The 19790-nt window shown below is 43.4% G+C and overlaps 1 protein-coding gene across 4 annotated transcripts in view; it reads right to left on the bottom strand.

Moving 5' to 3' along the window:
* Positions 1-19790, bottom strand: part of nell2a (neural EGFL like 2a) — a 79575-nt gene that overhangs the window by 50056 nt on the left and 9729 nt on the right. For all 4 annotated transcript variants that reach the window (XM_046394272.1, XM_046394271.1, XM_046394270.1 and 1 more), the window contains 10 exons: positions 19160-19310; positions 17647-17820; positions 16463-16559; positions 13243-13315; positions 12201-12283; positions 11682-11810; positions 8587-8689; positions 6275-6366; positions 4646-4751; positions 2428-2556 (listed from right to left, as the gene is read on the bottom strand). In XM_046394272.1, coding sequence (XP_046250228.1) covers positions 2428-2556; positions 4646-4751; positions 6275-6366; positions 8587-8689; positions 11682-11810; positions 12201-12283; positions 13243-13315; positions 16463-16559; positions 17647-17820; positions 19160-19310 — 1137 coding nt within the window. The remainder of the gene's footprint in view (positions 1-2427; positions 2557-4645; positions 4752-6274; positions 6367-8586; positions 8690-11681; positions 11811-12200; positions 12284-13242; positions 13316-16462; positions 16560-17646; positions 17821-19159; positions 19311-19790) is intronic.

Below are 19790 nucleotides of genomic sequence, written 5' to 3'. Positions count from 1 at the left end.
TAGTACAAGTGAAGAATAACTCAAGCAAAATGTACTTAATGGTAATAGAGGTAATAGTGATCCCTGATATATTCTTATATTGATATTATTGTTACCAGCATATTAAAATATAAGCGAGCTGTTGGTTGAAGTGGAACTAATTTTAAGCACTTCATATCATATTTTCTAATAGATGTTTTCATTTCTAAAAGCTTAATCTTCAAAGTAATTAGTACAGCTGCCAAACAAATAGTTAGTATAAAGTAGCATAAAGTAAAAATACATAAAAAAAACTACAAGTGACTCAGATTTGAGCACAGTGCTCAAATAAACGATAATTACTTCCCCCCACTGTCTGAATCCTGTTTTCAAAGAGCCTGTGATTTAACACTGTTAAAGTAAACGAGGCCATTTGATAAAAACACACAGCATTGCTTCCCATTAATTTAAGTCAGATAGTATCTTCAATTACGCAGATTCCCTTAGTCCGTTTAATTACCTGGACAACCACTCACGCCTGCGAATTAATGTGAGATCTGCAGAAGCTGTGAAATGCCACTCTTTCATTTAGCACCGTGGTTATAGTAACAAAAAGCTTCGTGGTCCAGTTGACACTTTAGCCTCATCTCGACAAAGGTGACAAGAGATATATTACTGGGTGTGTGTGTAGACTGTAGATTACAAAAAAAACAAACAAACAGGCCAAGGCATGTGCACATAAACAGATGCTCTAAAACGGCACACACACAATAAAGAAGGAAGATCAAGAGGACGGTATATTGACACGGCAGCTGTCGAGATCACACGCAGAAGAATCTGAAAGTCTTTGATGCCATGTTTGCTCATTAATACCAGAGATGCACGGGGGTAGCAGCTATGACATGACGTTTACTACGCATTTCACGGCAGGGCAGCATTGGTGATGATAAAGTCATCATTTTTTAACGACGCGTCTGTTGAAATTCGGTCAAGATGTGAGATAAGGAATTCAGCGGAAGCGCCGTCGGTTTGCCGTGTGAACGTTTGACCTCCTGAGGTTGTTCATAGCTTCACCATCAACATGAAATGACCTGATCAGTGATGTATAGAGCATATTTTTCAATCACGTAATGTGGGGCATTCAAAAGGCAATCAAGTAAAATGGTGTGTTTTTAAAAGAGAGCAATGCTGACATATCATCAATCGCACTGCGATTTACTTCTGAGCCATCTGAGCCTCAGTGCGTAATCAGTAATGAATGACCTCACTGATCATAAACGCCACCACTTTAATTGCTCCCCCAGCGGAGTGACACTAAATACATGCAAACATAAAGGCTTTCAGCATGTTTTTATATCACAAATTAATCGACCGACTTAGAGGACGTACGTTAGACTGCGAGAATGCATTCTGAGAAGCAGTTATTGTGTGCTGTGGACATAAATAATGAGGGGATTACCCAGTACAAAAGGATTATGCGATAAAAGCATGAAACAAACAGTTTTCGTGGGTATTCAGAAAATGTCTACACTGCTTTGCAATCAAAGGCGTTTGTATTTACATTTTTAAACATATAATGTTTTGTTTCAAAATTCAATCAAACCAGCAAAAAAAAAAGAAGCCTTAAATACAAAAACACAGCACTGGGGTGACAATAAAGCTCGTACACAGACAGCTATGAGGGAATTCTTCCAAGTGTCACGTCGGCAGACGTGATAATGTGGCACGATTGTTGAAATAAAAACGCAGGGACAAAGAAATATAACTACAACTCTGAGACACTGATCTGACGTCACGTATTTATTGCGCCGGATTATCTACCTCAGGCCGGAGGCAAGTCTGTGGAAATAGCTTTTATATTGTACCAAGAAAAATAGCAGGAAACAGTTTGTTCTGAAGGGTGGAAAACAAGCCGTGACATCTCCTACCAAGCTGGCTGTGAGATGACCCCGGCGAGAATAAAAGAACAACTGGCATAAATGAAAAATAACACTTGCATTGTGTCCTTTATAGAAATGTGTTTTTCAGGGTTATATGGGCATGACTAAAAGAAAAAAAAAGTATATATCATAAATATGAAAATGTATAAATAAATCACTTACAATACTTATGTGAGGCAGAGTGAATCAACACATAAGTCCAAGGTCGACATATTCACTGGCTTTCCATTTTAATGCCAGGCATGTTTTTCTGTGTGTCTATAATCCTTTCGTGCTGAAGACATGTGTGTCTACAGAATATGTGAGTGCATCATCTTTGAGGTCATGTCACAAAACCGAATCAGACCAAGCTGAGAACAAGCAGTGAGAGTGCCATGACAACTGCATATTCGTCAGTGTAAAAATACCCAAAGCAAAGCACAGGTTCCCCTTAGGACCACTTTGATGCAACCCGGGCGCATTTACAAAAACAACCACACATACATCCAATCTTGGAGGTCAGGGTTTGTTATTCTGAGCCACGCTGTACCTTCACAGTAGGCGTTGTCATCTCGCAGTGGGCGGAAGCCGTCCTTACAAACACAGCAGTCTCCTGCTTCAAGGTTCACACAGTCGGAGTGCTCCACGCAGCCGTGGCCCTCCGAGCAGAAGTCATGACCTGCAGGAGGCACAGAGACGCAAAGGTCGAGGCCCAGGGGAGGGGAGAGGAGGGGAGAGGAGAGGAGGGGAAAGGAGAGGAGGGCAGAGGAGGGGAGAGGAGGGGAAGGGAGGGGAGAGGAGAGGAGAGGGGAGGGGAGAGGAGAGGAGGTGAAAGGGAGGGGAGAGGAGGGGAGGGGAGAGGAGGCGAAAGGAGGGGAGGGGAGGGGAGAGGAGGGGAGAGGAGAGGAGAGGAGAGGAGAAGAGAGGGGAGGGGAGGGGAGAGGAGGCGAAGGGAGGGGAGAGGAGAGGAGAGGGGAGGGGAGAGGAGAGGAGGTGAAAGGGAGGGGAGAGGAGGGGAGGGGAGAGGAGGCGAAAGGAGGGGAGGGGAGGGGAGAGGAGAGGAGGGGAAGGGAGGGGAGAGGAGGGGAGAGGAGAGGAGAGGGGAGGACAGAGGAGGGGAGGCGAAAGGAGGCGAAAGGAGGGGAGAGGAGAGGAGAGGAGGGGAGAGGAGAGGAGAGGAGGGGAAGGGAGGGGAGAGGAGAGGAGGTGAAAGGAGGGGAGGGGAGAGGAGAGGAGAGGAGGGGAAGGTAGGGGAGGGGAGAGGAGGGGAGGGGAGAGGAGATGAGAGGAGAGGAGAAGAGAGGGGAGGGGAGGGGAGAGGAGGCGAAGGGAGGGGAGGGGAGAGGAGGCGAAGGGAGGGGAGGGGAGAGGAGGCGAAAGGAGGGGAGGGGAGAGGAGAGGAGGGGAAGGGAGGGGCGGGGAGAGGAGGCGAAAGGAGGGGAGAGGAGGGGAGAGGAGGCGAAAGGAGGGGAGGGGAGAGGAGAGGAGAGGAGGGGAAAGGAGGGGAAAGGAGAGGAGGACAGAGGAGGGGAGGCGAAAGGAGGGGAGAGGAGAGGAGAGGAGGGCAGAGGAGGGGAGGGGAGAGGAGAGGAGAGGGGAGGACAGAGGAGGGGAGGCGAAAGGAGGCGAAGGGAGGGGAGGGGAGAGGAGAGGAGAGGAGGGCAGAGGAGGGGAGGGGAGAGGAGAGGAGGGGAGAGGAGGCGAGAGGAGGCGAAAGGAGGGGAAAGGAGAGGAGGGCAGAGGAGGGGAGGCGAAAGGAGGCGAAGGGAGGGGAGGGGAGAGGAGGGGAAGGGAGGGGAGGGGAGAGGAGGCGAAGGGAGGGGAGGGGAGAGGAGGCGAAAGGAGGGGAGGGGAGAGGAGAGGAGGGGAAGGGAGGGGCGGGGAGAGGAGGCGAAAGGAGGGGAGAGGAGGGGAGAGGAGGCGAAAGGAGGGGAGGGGAGAGGAGAGGAGAGGAGGGGAAAGGAGGGGAAAGGAGAGGAGGACAGAGGAGGGGAGGCGAAAGGAGGGGAGAGGAGAGGAGAGGAGGGCAGAGGAGGGGAGGGGAGAGGAGAGGAGAGGGGAGGACAGAGGAGGGGAGGCGAAAGGAGGCGAAGGGAGGGGAGGGGAGAGGAGAGGAGAGGAGGGCAGAGGAGGGGAGGGGAGAGGAGAGGAGGGGAGAGGAGGCGAGAGGAGGCGAAAGGAGGGGAAAGGAGAGGAGGGCAGAGGAGGGGAGGCGAAAGGAGGCGAAGGGAGGGGAGGGGAGAGGAGGGGAAGGGAGGGGAGAGGAGAGGAGGCGAAAGGAGGGGAGAGGAGAGGAGAGCAGAGGAGGGGAGGCGAAAGGAGGGGAGGGGAGAGGAGAGGAGAGGAGAGGAGGTGAAAGGAGGGGAGAGGAGAGGAGAGGAGGGGGAAGGAGGGGAGAGGTGAGGAGAGGAGAGGTGAGGAGAGGAGAGGAGAGGAGGAGAGGGAGGTGAATGGAGGGGAGAGGGGAGAGGGGAGGAGGGGAGAAGGAGGGGGGGGCGGAGAGGAGAGGAGTGATGAACAACCTTTTCTCTGACCATCAATAAATAAAAATAAAGTTTTGGCCCATTTTCTAAAAAGCACAGGTACTTTGTATTATTGCTCTTTAGACTGATTTGCTACTTTGCAGGCTGCCATTGATTTCAGTTTTTGTCAGCTAGTTAGAAAAACCTGCAAAATGGGAAAATAACAACTTCAAAATGATCACAGCCTAAAAAGAAGTGTTTAGTGACACAGCAGGAATGTAGAGCAGGACGACGAATCCTCCGTACCTCTGCAGACTTTGCAGCATCTGTCACTCAGGGCGATCTGCTCTGACTCTGCACAGTTGAGCTCGGGACAAGGCTCACTGGGGACCACCCGATGCATGGTCCTGTCCTGTGATGGACAGAGACACAAATCCTCATGAGCTACCTCTTACGTCCACTCTGCTCCCCTTCATTTGCTAAGGGCCTGGATGTAATTATGAAGGTAATTATTCATCTATTGCGTTTCCTCTCCTGACTCTCCCTCCTCCCTGTGTGTTCATTACAAACCAATTACTCACTGGTCAATAGCAGTTTTTTTTTCTCCAACTACTTCTGGAAGGGAAAAAAGCTTTTCTCTCCTCCTGTTATCCTTGGTGATTTACATCATGATTCATCATGCATCTCTATTATACAAACAGTGAATCAATCTTCTGGATTATCCCTGCATGTGTGTTTAGTCAGAGTGTAAAACCTGATTAGGGGGTTCCTTTTCCCAGCATGCCTTTGGCAGGTCTCTCTAATGATCTCATCCGTGTCCCTGTGACTGATGCTAATTTAGAGTCATTAACACTAGACACAGTTGGACAAAGACCACAGACTTTCGCTATCTATTTGTAGTGCACATGTTTCACTTAAGGATAATCCACAGGACGTATCCATGAGGTGTCACTTCTAATGGTACATCGGCTCGTTACGATGATGTGTGGAATTGTGGAAAAACTTCCCCTACAAGCCTCCAAAGAACTTTCCAAACAAGCCATACTCTCTTGCCACCCACTGCCCAAAACTTGTAACCCTCCTGCAGCCAGCAGGCAGACACAAGATCAGAGGCATGACAAGCAGCTGTCAGGGGAAGCCTGCAGGAGTCTGCAGCAGTGGGCTGACTGACAGCACTCCCCGTCCCCATTTCTTTGATCTGCCTGGGACATGCCAGTCAGTTAACGGGGACTACAGATGGGCCAGGTGTGGCCAAGCAAGCCAGACAGCTGTCTGAACCCGCAGATTCTAATGGGGCTTTGCAGAATTCATGGAGGAGCTGGTTGATAGGATGGAGCTGGGTGATTAAAAACTTCAAGTCACTTTTCCGTGATTGATTGGGCCTGCCTGGCATAATGTCATCAAGCGAATTACTCCCAAAAGTGAACGTCCCACCCGTCTGGTGCGCCGGGCAGACAAAAGCAACTCCTTTGAATAACTGGGAAATTAATATGATTTGGGACCACTGTGGTATCTGATGATTTGTACTGAACACTGGCTGTCTCATCCAATGACTGACAGGTGCACTGCTCTGGCCTCTGAATCTAAACTTAATTAGATGGATTTGGCCAATTTCTTTCAATCACAAAGAAAATGATGACAAGCCAGATCAGTGAAATTCGGCTGAAGTGGACAGTCTTGCACGGAGGCTCATTCATGCTTGATTTATCCTCTCAGGTCGCGCCAAGATAGCAGTGGGATGAGTATTTAGTGCGCTGTCATGCACAGCTACATGGAAAGTAATAGAGTTGAAGTGCTTGGTTACATGAGTTATTGTGGTGCCTCTTCCTGCACGGCATTGATAAAATCATTTTGAATAAGTATGTGCAAATGTGCTATTTCTCTCTCTAAGTGTGCATGCGTGTGTGTATGTGTGTGTGTGTTGACATGACTCACCCTGCATTCAAACAGCAGACACCTGCCGGAGGAGTCGCGCACAGCCTTCTGATCCCCCTCCACCAGCTCTCTCCCACCAAACAGGCAGACAGCTGTTAGCAGACACAGAAACGTCATCAGCATACACACAGATAAACACACAAACAGATCAGCAATAAACATACACACAGCAGCACTGCTTTGAAAACACATTTAGTCAATATCATATTCAACACAATAACCTGTATCATCGAAAAACATCAAATTATCGACAATCAAACCCTCCAAAAATGTTAAAAATGCATATTGATGTGAGGTGAGGTCAAGCTCCTCAGTTTACTGATTCCTTACCTCTCATTCACACAATTACAGATTGTTTGAGAATTTCAATTTGAGCGGTTAGAAAAGAAAATTCACATTCATATTCTACTTTTTTAATGTATAAAAACTTTTTTTTATATAAATCCGACTAACAGTCTAATGTACTCAATTACAAAACAATCATAAACAAAAGAAGCCAGAAGATTTCTTTATTTGTAACCTCTTTAATCTATTCATACTCGGATGCATTCATATTTGCTTTATGTGGACATAAACGCTGAGGGAAACACTTGGGGTTTTATTTAACAATGCTGTTTTACATGTATGATTCAATCTCCTTGGTATTTAGTCTTCAGGTAAATTGAGTCAAGCCAAATCAGGCATATCAAACCCAATTAAGAAACGCCACTAAGGAAACGATGAAACAATTAACATGCAGAGGTTTCTCCTCACTGTAGCACTGAGGAGAAACCGATTTTATATAATTACAGGGCGAGAGGGGTGCAAAAATAATCCCATGGGCATAAAGTGTGCTTTTCTTGAGTGTCTGGGGTCAGACAGATTCAGACTGATACGAGGGAGGAGAAATGATTGACACCACAGGTCAGGCCTTATCACAAAGCAGCGTATTATGAAAGCGGTGCACTTCTAAAACAGCCATCTGACGTTCTACTTGACAGATCATCAAAAAAAAAAAAAATAAAATACACACACACACACACAAACACTCAGAACTGCTCCCCGCAAGGCCTTGTTCTGCCAGATAAGGCTTTAATTTGGAGAGCGAATCGTGTCTCTGTAGTGGAGAAACTTGTGGCACTCTTCTCTCCAAAGCCGGAGCATGCGTAATTAGCTGCGTGTTTGTCTACCTCGTCGAGATAAGTGAGCACAGGGGTGCTGAGTTTAAGGGGATTACCTGCTACGTGTTTATATTTGAGTAACGCGGCAGCAGACTCTGAGTCATGCTTTAAACCCCCGTGTTGCAGCCCTGACCCCTGGTTCAGTGGAAACGATGCCAATGCGAGCTGATTAGAATGCAAGGCTAATGGTATCCTGCCGATAAAGAGTTAAATCGGCAGCAGCGGCAGCAGTGTGTGGGAGTGTGTGGTGAGAAAGTTCTCAAGTGAAGTCAGCTTTCACAAGATGTGGAGTGAAATCTACTAAGGAATACTATACGTACATGAAATCTGCTGTGTTCTTCTGTTATTCATACAGTGTGTGACCTTCTGGAGGTCACAGGTGATGCGTAATGCACCTGTGAGATTTTGCCCTATACAGCAGGCACCTGCGTCTGCTTTTTAAAAGCAAATACATCTCTTTAAGTTTCATTTGGGTTAATATGAGAAGAATGCTTGGGTGAGAAAAGCTAATATTCTTTGAAATCCATTTTTATTGAGAGGGGAATTGAGAGAATATGAGATGCAGAGTGCTGCGGTGAGGGGGCTAATAAGAGTTCATCGTTGAACTCGGAGTGTTGTGGGAAAAAAAAAACAGACCCTCTCTGTGGATGTGTGATGAAACAGAATTATTTATCCAGCAAGACCATATCAGCGCTCAAAGGTTTTAAAAAAAATGGACATTTAAGAAGACGCTATCGCCAGCGAGAGTGCGCGTAACGTCAGACGTTTAACATTTCTTTCTTCCTCACTTTTCTCACAGCCCCTTCATGTCTGCCATAAATAGGAACCACTTTACATCACACGCAGCTATCCCAGATTTACTGGCTCGTGTCTGTGTGACTGGTGGCCATCTGCGTTTTCAAGCCAGCTAGTGAATAATTGATTGGTCCATGTATATGCAAAAGGTTGGACCCATCTCAAGAGGCATGTTAGGAGGTAGCTTAGCAACACGGCAGAACCCTGGTCAATTGTCAGGCATCCCTCGTGGAGGCGTGATGTGCGCTCTGAATCTGGTGGTGGCGAAGGCTGTTTTGCTGTTGTGTGTCCATGTGCAATTGTGTCCATGATTGTATGAGTGTAGGAGGGTGACAAGGTTAAGGGTACTCCACTCACGCTGGCACTCCTTGCAGCAAGCACCCTTTATGTAGGCAGGCGCTGTGCCCGCCGGGCACTGAGGGGGAGGGCAGGAGATGGCCTCACATTGTACTGTGCCATTCTGGTGAAGAGAGAGACAACACATTGTTTAAAGAGTGACTGGTACAGGCCAGCTAATACTGTACTGTACTGATACTGATGGATATCATATCAATGTCAAGAATGAAATCATTTAAAAATCTCAGATTTTCACCCACATGAACCATTGTTTATGATAAAGATCTATTAAAATATTGGTAATGACAGAATTGGGACCATGTTTTTTGCCGACAGAGACATAATAAACCCTGTATTTGTACTCCTTCGTAGACACACAATGTAAAAGTGACACTGTTTCAGCATTTTTTAAAAAACATTTTGTCAAAAATCTAAATTTAAACAAATCAAAACTTCATCTACCAAGGAAGATCATTAGATGTGGTGGAAAGCCAGTAAGAACAGACTGAGTTAGAAACAAAAATGTCATTAGTTTAGGAAACGAATAAGTGGCTGTGGAAGTATTCCCCTCGAAACTGACAAGGCTCAAACGTTCACCCAATAAATGAAATGAGCAGAAGGTGTTCATTTTCGCAGGTAAGTGTTATACGCTCAGTATGAAAGGACATGGATGAAGGTGTGACCAACAGCTGTGCAAGATCTTGATTTTGCTCTCATTAGTAAATTTCACCCTGAGATCAGATTTTGAGCAGGAATATAAATCAGTAAGCGACAGCGCAAGAGAGAATCCATCAGTGGCTGCTGGTTGGCCTCTAACAACATGCATGTTGCTTATAGTCTGTCACAGTTTCTTAAGGTGGATAATCGTATGTATGCTGTTGTGCACACTACAAAGCAACAAGGCCACTCTGAGTGCGGAAGGTTCATCAAGTCTTTGTAAAAAGTGTGATTGAACCGAAACTCGTGACATCATGTAGCTGCCAATCACCTCACTAACTAAAAAAACAAAAAACAAAAAACTTTTTTTTTTTAAAAAAATCACAATTATTCAAAAAATACACTAAATAGACAAAAGTATTGGAACACCTGAGCATTACACCAACAGGGACACATTCTAAATACACAGGCAGCTTTGCAGCTATAACAGCTTCCTCTCCTGGGAAGAATTTCCACAAGATTTTGGAGCATTTCTGTGGGAATTTTTGCACATTCAGGCAGCAGAGCATTTGTGATGCTGAACCAAAAGGCCTAGCTTGCAATCTCTGTTCCAGTTCATCCTAAAGGTGTTGGATGGGGTTAAGGTCAGGGCTCTGTGTGGGCCAGTCCAGCTCTTCCACACCAAACTCATCCAGCCATGTCTTTATGGAGCTTTGCTTTGTGCACTGGGGCACAGCCATGCTGAAATAGAAAACTTCAACAAACTGTTGGAAGCATAGCATTGTCCAAAATGTCTTGGTATGCTGAAGCATTAAGATTTGCCTTAACTGGAGGTGAGGGGTCGAGCCCAACTCCTGAAAAAAGCCCCACAAAGAGTTTTGTCTGGATACTTTTGTCTATATGGTGTATATTCGTACCATTGACTCCTGTCTCACAGCTGACCACTAATCAGCAGCAGGTTATGCTCTCGCATACTGAGCCTAAATAAAACTTGCAACGTAATTCATTTGATTTTCTCCCTTCAAACGTCAGCACTGTTAAGATCATCTGAAATCATCAATGGTGCCCACTTGCATGTCTGGGTTCAAGAATATTGAACTGTGCTAACAATGAACTGATTTTCTTTCTTGAGCATTTGAATTTCACAGTTATAATACCGCTATGACAGGGCCTCTTACCTATCTGTTGCATTTTCTAAATATGCTAGACGACAGGAGTGTGGCAGAAGTCGAGGGATATGCTTACTCCTACTCATAATCTACCCCAGATTTCCACAGTAACCTATAAATCTAATATATTTAAATGTTATCTTCTTTTCTCTGGCTTTAGCCTGTGCCTGTAATTAACACTGCTTCCACAGATGAAAGCTCTGTGACAACAACATCTCAGAACCTGATCCGCATAATTGATAACATCTTAATGCATGACCTTTGCATTTTAAAGGTCACAGATAATTGCCACACATAAGGTAAGGAACATATCCCATCTAATTCCTTAATTGCAGTGAATGGCAACGCACCGTTACCGGCGAATGAAGCGATTTCATTGGATGAGTGGGCAGAACAAATCCCTGATGATAATTATCATCTGTCAAGAGCAATTAGGTGCGGTGTACTGAGAGATATGCGATTTCCTATTTTTTTGCATGTTGGGTTATGGTGCGCAAAGGCACCCCATTGGCTGGTTGGAGGGCTTCAGTAGCAGTGAATGAGTTTCATGTTCCAAAGCTGAGTAGATTGACAGGGGGTGAAATCTGTTTGCTGATGTGGTACAAGCCCCACATCTCCAATCATTCCTAATTCTCTTTTTGGCAATTATTCACACTTTATGCAGCACAAAGTAGACCCTTGAGAGAATTGAGCATTACTAAGCACTGCTGTCGACGTGTCTAATCCTGAGCACTGTGGAGGTTTTTATTACACTATCTTTTCTCCAGTAACTGGGGCAGCCCTCCTCTACATGAGAAATAATGAGAGAACAAACTGTCAACAATGGGGTCCCCACACCTCCACCCAAAAGCACACACACACACACACACTTCGACACATTTGATGAAAAGGGGAGAAAAACAAAAGCCAAGACCTACAATGGGAACCATGAATGTGTAAATGTAGACAATGAAGAAAATGCCTCCCTCTAACAAAAACACATTCAGTACACACACACTTACGCACTCAAATTTGCCCGAACACACAGACAAATGCAATACAGTTTATCTATGCATTTTATGACACACTCACAAGGCTGCAAACATGTATGTATGCATGCATGAAGAAACCACACAATCACATACAATGTGACAAAGTACATAATTCCAGATTCAGTATCTTCACACATGCACACACACTCTTAATTAAAATTGAATGCCCTCTCTTGTGTTTTATTACTCTAACTTACACACCCTTGTACCCTGCGTATATACACACATCCACACACACATCTAACGTGTGTAGCCTCACCGAGCATGTGCAGTTCCTGCAGCCATCTGTCCAGCCTTCGTCCTCCCTGTAGACGACCCCCTTGACGCTGCAGGTTCTCTCACAATAGCAGCCTTCCAGCCCATTCATCTTCTCCTCCGCCCTGGACAGCTGCTCACGCCACCACCCCCCACCCCCCCCAAAAAAAACAAAAGGCAAGAACGAAAGAAAATGAGAGTCAGCCTCGTTGTGTGTCTATATTCACACATAGAAAGCAGCGCTTCAAAAGCAAACCAGCGGCATCACAAAAGTAACTCATTTAGACACAATTTATAGCATTTACACACACAGTCTCTGCATCAGGACAGAAAAGACGTCAACAGTCAATAGAACACGTCCAATTAATAGTTAATATGTCACTGAATGCCTGTTGCAATGGAAGGGAAAAGGACAGCAGCACATCGTGGATATTCAATGCAATAGCACAATTCGTAATTACACCAGTTTCTTTAAAACAATAATCACAAGAGCTGAATATCAAATTACATCACATCACATTACCTTGCTGGATGTTTTAGCAAGGATATCCTGCAGCTCCATGATTTTCTGCACAAGTCCATGGAAATCATTGCAGGTTGGGCATGCTGAGATACAAGACAGAATGTTGTAACTTAGTACACGTTATACAATCACCTGCAAATTAAGACAGCATTTACAGATACAAGCTATGCACAGAATTCTTTCAAGAAATTGTCATATAACTAACTTTTGATACTTAAAAACTAACTTGTGCTATTTTTATTAAATAGGATTTAATAATAAACTAAATAATCAAAAAATTGCTTGCTCACTAACTTAGTTTAGGGGGATATCAAGTTTTCTTTTCATTTCGGGAAGAATATTCTGATTTTTTCAGATTTTTTTTCATTTTTTAGCAGCGCCCTCTGGCATGTGTAGGGACATAAAATCCAAGATTTTAAGATCCAACACAAGATTTGCTCGTGTGTCATTCCTGTTAGCAGAGGCAGTTTGTCTGTAACAAACTAAGTAAATGGCTAGTTAGCATTAGCTCCAAGAGCCACTATGGTAGAACAGGTAAACAAACTAATGCTGCCTGCAAAAATGTAGGATCAGCACATCTAAGAAATGGCTTAACACTGCAAGAGCAAGTAATCTTTGGTGACTACAGCACTAAAACTTCCCTGTTTGAATAGAGTCAAAAATAGACTCCCAGATTATCACACACTAAAAGCAATTTTATTTTATTAATATTAATTTTCTTATATCTGTTAAAATTTAAATTTTCCACACTTCTGCAGGAGATACCGTGGGAATTCAGCCCTCTACTGATTACTCGACTATTTGCAAAACATTTTATTAACCACTTATTGAGGGAAGAAGTCTTTCTTAATTGCCAAGATGTGTTAAAATGGTTTTACTCCAGTGAGTACTGAGCCCTTTGAAGAACTTAAATTAAAAAAAAAAAAAAAAGCAAATCAGGGCAACTCAGTGTCTAGCAAAATAAGCACCAGGGGTAATTTAAAACAAATGAAACACTCAATAAAACGCTTCTTTAGTGTGTTAAGAAAGAGATGGCACTCACTTCTGTTCAGATCTGGACACTGTGAGATGTAACCCTGTGGCATCACCAGGATCTCCACATCCTGCATCACTCCCTGCACGCACACACCAAACTTTTTAATGGAGGAGAATAACACCTTACAGAAAGCAGACGGGCGATAAAAAGGAGATGAAGCATGTTAATGTGCACTAAGTGAATAACGAGCTAGAGGGGTAGGGGTGTCGAAGTGTGATTACAGTACATTTTCCACATGAGATAACGCGGAACCGAAGCTCACGCGGGACACGCGAACACAAAACCAACAACCCTGTTTATGAGAGCTTTTGTAACTGCTGCAATCGTAAAACCGAACGCGGTGAAACAGCAGTGAATCAGAGAGTGAGTGAAAATGTATTTTTCAATCTGTGGAGTGGGAGACAGAGAAGTATTTTCGTGAGATAATATGTCTCCTATGTTGTCGCTCGGATGAATCATCTCATAACCAAACGCCAACAGGAAGTTCAGTGAACCAATGATGTGGGAGTTTTGGGAGGTAGATGGAATTTTTATTTTTTCCTCCAATCTCTTCTGATAAGCATAAATAGGAGATATGGATTCAATTTGATATCATAAAACCCAATTGCTAGCTACTTTCGTGCTGCTTAGCCGAACCCCAAACACGTACATACACACACACAAACACACACGGGTACCCTGTCGCCATGGTAACCTGGTCCATTTCATTACTTGAGTGCATGTGTTTCCCTTACAGAAGTGGAGGGGTTCAACTTAGGAGAAATTGTTTTTTAAATTGTCTTGCCACTTCAATTTACCGGCCAGAAATTTAAAATCCTGTGGAAATGATTTGCTGATTTTTCACGGCAACGCGCAGAAATGGAAGCAGATTGGAGACGTGTCCATCAAACTCGTACCGAAACCATAAAACCATACATTTATCGGCAAATACCATACACACTTCCCATCCTGCGTCTGCAGCTTCTTTAATGGTGTGTGGTTAAAGTCACATTGAAGAGACAGATAAAGCATCTTTATCTTCAGTAATGTGACATTCATCCAAAGACAATGGAATATGTGGTTGGGGTTTGGCTACAAGAAAGACAGAAAATCCCTTCGATTTGATCGGATCACTTAAAACTAGTTTAACGACTGCTGCGTGATACGGAGCTAAAGGGTGGAAAGGAGCTGTCAGTTATCTCATATCTTTTATCTCAAGGTCTGACATGTGGCCCAGATCACATTGGACTGGATAAATGTATGGATACCCCCCTGGGATTACTATAAATCACTAAAAAGTTTTACAGCAAGTGACAGATAAAATGTATTTTTAACAGATACTTAGCACATTACAAGAATAATAAGCACAGGGATACAGGGTTAGAAACTAAAGAAAGTATTTTTAACTTCACTGTGTCTTTAAGCAGAGCCTGTGTAGTAATGCAACACTATCAAAACACCCAGTTGCTAGACTTTTCTTTGCACCTTCTGGCAATTGAACGAATTTTAAACTCTCCAAACCAACACTGTTTACCGCAGAATGTATGCAGTAACACGTGGGATGTCGATAGTTGCCCCATCTGTACCGGAAATGTGAATTTGTGAAAAACAACAAGTGGCAGACTGCAGACTGAATCACTCACTGTTGCAGTAACATGGGCTACTTGATTTCCTATTTAAAAAAAAAAAAAAAAAAAACAATCATGAGAAGATAGTGTATATCCTGCTAGACTAAGAAAAATAACTCTGGAAAGGCGTTAAATCTGATTAGCATTTTTCATCAGTTTCTGCCTCTTGTTGCATTTGGGATTGCCTGAATTAAAAGTAAATTGTTTTTAGCCTTTCAAGTTAGGCTGCAGAACAATTTGTCACATCAGCATAGCAAATCAGCAAATCAAATGACACGCCACTGAATTCAAAAACAGTGTCGCTTGATATGTAAGATAAAACAGATCTAGTTATTTTATGACATGTGTAGACTATGAAGAAGACATTTATTGAGCTGCGAAGCTGAGATGCAGATACGCTCATTCTGATTCAAGCCTTTACTGTTACTGTTAGGAGATGTGATTTTCTCGTCTTCAGCTGACACCCACGTACAGACACTGACTGCTTCCGTGTCTTGTTGTTGTTGTTGTTGTGTGTGTGTGTGTGTGTGTGTGTGAGAGAGAGAGAGAGAGAGAGAGACAGTATGTGTACTAATGAAGCAATGTGTTTTAGAAGGAGACAAGCCTTCCTAGCAACTAATCAGGGCTTCACAGATCGGCGAAGGGAGATGCTGCTACGTGACAAGATTAGTGGTTGACCTCCAAGGCTTCTTTCATCTACCAATTAACACAAAAGATACATCCACCCCCCTCCACCCTACCACAAACACACACACACACACACAGTTGTGTTTCCATCACTTTTGAGGACAATACATAGACACAGACCTACACTCATTTCCTGGAGGCTTAACCACCGCCTAAGCATAACAATATTCATTACTTGGCCAATCCTAACCCTGACCTTAACATCACCTTAAAGCAAGACTTCAACCTAATTTTTAATGATTTACACTGTGGATACTAGCAGTTTGTTCCCATAAGTCGGGCGGGTTCTGACAATGTGAATGTAAACAGATTTTTGTCCCCACAACTACAGGAATACGCGTACACACACACACACAGGTACACGCATATCAACGCACCATCAAACACAGAGCCAGTCAGCAGCAGACTGATTAAAATAGATATTTTGCCCCTGCATGTCTCCCCAGGTGGGAAATTTTGGCCCGCAGTCCAGTCTGGCACAGCCGATATATGTCTCCCTGTCTGATAAACAAGACTATAGACTAAGCTTAATGAGCATAGTCCAGAGGCTATTTAATGATTTCTCCCAAATCAGCGTTGTGGGAGTTGCTGAGATAATTGCACTGGGCTTAGCTGCAGACTAAGAGAAAGGGAAGAAACCATGACAAAAAAAATGGCAATTTCTGGGGTAGGCAGAGCCACCCTCAAATTAAAATGGTAAGTCTTGAGAAATGCATGTAATTTAATTCAACAGCTATTAATAAATAACACTAAACAATCGAAATAAAGAGAGAGAGGAGATGGAATATAAACCAAAAATGAGTATGGAGCGAAAAACTTGTGCAACAGCTGAGATGCATTACTTGTTCTTGCCATTCTGAATCATTTATCACACATCAAGAGAGGCATCAGTATTGAAACACTGAGAGGAAAGTCTGTACGCCAGTGCTAACCTTGAAGAAGCCATGAGCAGCGTTTCTCTGGCCGAGCCAGAACGAAGCATCCTCGGGTATGTCCATGAAGGGGGCTTCCACCACCCGCTCATAGATCCTGAAAAACAAACAGAGTCTGGTTATGAGAATCCCTCTCAGTTCTGTTCATCACTGTCAATAATTTAAAAAAAAAAAAAAATTCTCATCCATTTTCATTTTTAGAACAACTGTTTCCCCATTGCACTGCAGGTCTTGGCCTTCTGTTACCCCCTTTCCTGAGGTGGGTATAGATAGCCACATGCGTTATGTGATGCACATGGCGCTGCCGTCTGCTTCTGTTATTGTGCCAAGGAGGATCTTTGCACACAAACCGTAACTCCCCTTCCATACGGCAGATGCATCGTAAGGTGCGTTTGACCTGCATTGACCCTTTCATACGGGACAGCTGACTGAGGTTAAGGAAACTCCCATCTGTGGTGCAGTTCTTTACAGAAAAAAACCCCACAGAACTACACTTAATTACCCTGAATGATTACCAAATACGTTTTAGGTTCATCTTTGTCTTTCAGCACATACATATGTGACTTACTCTTCTTTTAGCCCCATCTCTCTCTCTCTCCTCTTTTAAGGAACAGGTTTTAACTTTGATATCATAAAATTAACTTTCATATCCAATTATTATACTATCATCTGTCACCAGTGAACCTGTTTACCTGGGGAATGTTTTTTGAACATCCCACAACTTTGTCTCTTTCTCAATTTGTTTGAAACATGTCGCTGGCATCAAGTTCAGAATAAGCATATATTTACAAAAATCAATGAGATTGATGTGGTAAGCAATTAAAAATATTGTCTTTGTGCTGTTTTCAAGTTATGCCAAAGGGGATTAGCAAATCATCACATTCTGTTCCATTTATGTCTTGTTTATGTTGATTTTTGTTGTTGTAGAAACGCTTTCATGTAATGAATTTAGCCAACGATGACCAACTGACAGCGGAACTGAAATTTTGTGATGACTGACTAAAAACTGAATCTGTTGTGGATTGATTGTGCCATGGATGATCAATCGGTTATGTGAGATTGCACCTGCATATCTGCACTGAGCTGTAGAGCCGGTCAACACCCCACGTCAACACACATGGCGTTTATATTATATTTTACTGTCCCACCTAAAAGATACTGTATATTCATCCCCAGCATTTTACCTGTTGCAGTCGACATGCAGTATGACGTGAGAGGCGCTGACGGCCACAGAGACCTTGTGCCACTGGTCATCAGCCAGGCTGTAAGGGAACACCTCAGTGTGGGCCTGCTGGCCTTTGGTCCGATAGTGGAGCCGCACCTCACTGCGTTGGCCACTGCTCTCCAGCTCCAGGAACCTGCAAAACACAAGTGCCAGCCAGCCTGCTTCTAAGACGAGTTTTTCCGACCATTTACATTCCCCGCATTGTAAATGTTGCATTAAAGTATCACTACTGGAAGCAAATCCTTATTTCTGTCCACAGAAAAACCTGCATGCATCACCAGTGCATTTAAACTCAAGGCTGCTCTCAGCACAGCGCTGAGAGACAAACATGTCACTCATTTCCAAGCCGTGCACTCACATCTCCACAGATTTGCAACACCATTTAGAGTTTAATCACATCACTAGTCAAACATAATGGTACTATATGACTATTAAGTGCAACATCAGCAACACACAATAATAGCTCACATGTAAAGGTCCAGCTCCTCAAATTGGCATATTAGTATTCTCACAGAATCCTCATCTCCACACCGCTGAGATTCACCCAGCATAGTGACACTAACGGAAAGAGGTGCTGATACACACTCATCACCTCTGCCTTTAAAGACAGACTTATTTAAACTAGAGTCATTTGCTGGAAACATTATTTAAAAGAAAAAAATGGACACTCGTGCAAGTCTAGCAATGGAGTTGATTTATCTTCAAACCAAATCTGATAGATTTACTCTCCCCCATCCATGCATGCACATTCATCCCGGCTCCATAAATGCACCAGCTCACACTTCTGCGACTGAATTAGTATTTGCCATGTCTCCAAATGGAACCATGCAGTGCTGCTTTGTTGCATGTGAATGGTCGGGAAAGCTAATCAGCGGCGAGGAAAGTCATTAACATCCCTGCGAGCTCTCGTCTCAGGACTGACTTTAATGTTCAAACTGTTCAATCAACGCATTATGCGGATTCAGATTGCTGTTCTGATCATCCAACGGCTCAGCTACCACAAACTAATGGAAAACATTAGCATGCTAACTGCAGAAAGAGTCTCATCAGTTTTCAATCCACGATTAGAGACTCACTGTTTGGATAGCTGATGGACTGTGAATAATACGTTGGCTTACAGGCTGTTTCGCTTTGTTTACTCGACTGGTATGTAAAACATCTGAATGCTCATCAAATACAAATATTCAGGTTTCAATCAACATATTATAGACTTCTGACATGACAAGTACATTGACAAATTTAGACAACAACTTTAATAATGGTTTATCAGTGGGGCTTTTCAAACAGCTTTAACACACTTTAAGTAATTAGGCTGTAGGTCTGCCTCACACTGCTAAAATAGGCTTCTCAAATTAATATGTCATAAATCTGTCTTATATGTATTTTCACATTCTCTACAACAATGATTTGGAAATGTGCTGACACACGCTGATACAAAGAAATGATTATATTTTGAATGAGACTAATCATACCTGTGTTCTGAATGGTGAATGGAGAGGATGACTCCAGAGTTGAGGTGATCTTGTTTGAGGGTCACCAGCACGGTAAACTCATTCTTGCCTCTCAGCTTCTGGACCATCTGCGCCGAGACCTCAACAGGAGCCATCACTTCTCTGGAGGTCCCTAGAAGGAAGACGGAAATATAAACTATTATTCAAATAGCTAAATGGGACGCAAATGCAATTCAAATGAAATAAGACTAGAATAAAGAATAGAATGAGATTTTGTATTTTATTTTATGTGCTTATTCATTCACAGCCACTGCATTATAGATTTTAACGGATACACCTCAAATCCCAATTCTAGACCTTCCTTCAAACTCAGTTACTTCCTGGTACAAAAACACAAATTAAATTAATAGCAACAATATCGTTAATAAAAAACCATGAAACTGAATGACATTGAAATATCCTGTGGTGTGTGAAATATGTCACAATAGTGGAAGTATTAGCGAAGTGAAATGTGATCTTGTATTTTAGAGATACAAAATATTAAACGGAAAAATTTGCAGTACAGAACTGGAGAACATTCGGTTGGGATTTCTGAGGCCAGATGCTGTAAATATTTGATGTATTCACATGAACTCTCAAACGAATTTGAATT

The sequence above is a fragment of the Scatophagus argus genome, chromosome 7 (genome assembly GCF_020382885.2).
Source record: "Scatophagus argus isolate fScaArg1 chromosome 7, fScaArg1.pri, whole genome shotgun sequence".
Classification (NCBI taxonomy): domain Eukaryota; kingdom Metazoa; phylum Chordata; class Actinopteri; family Scatophagidae; genus Scatophagus; species Scatophagus argus.
The sequence above is the reverse complement of the archived record's forward strand: the minus strand, read 5'-3'. Positions and strand labels throughout refer to the sequence as shown.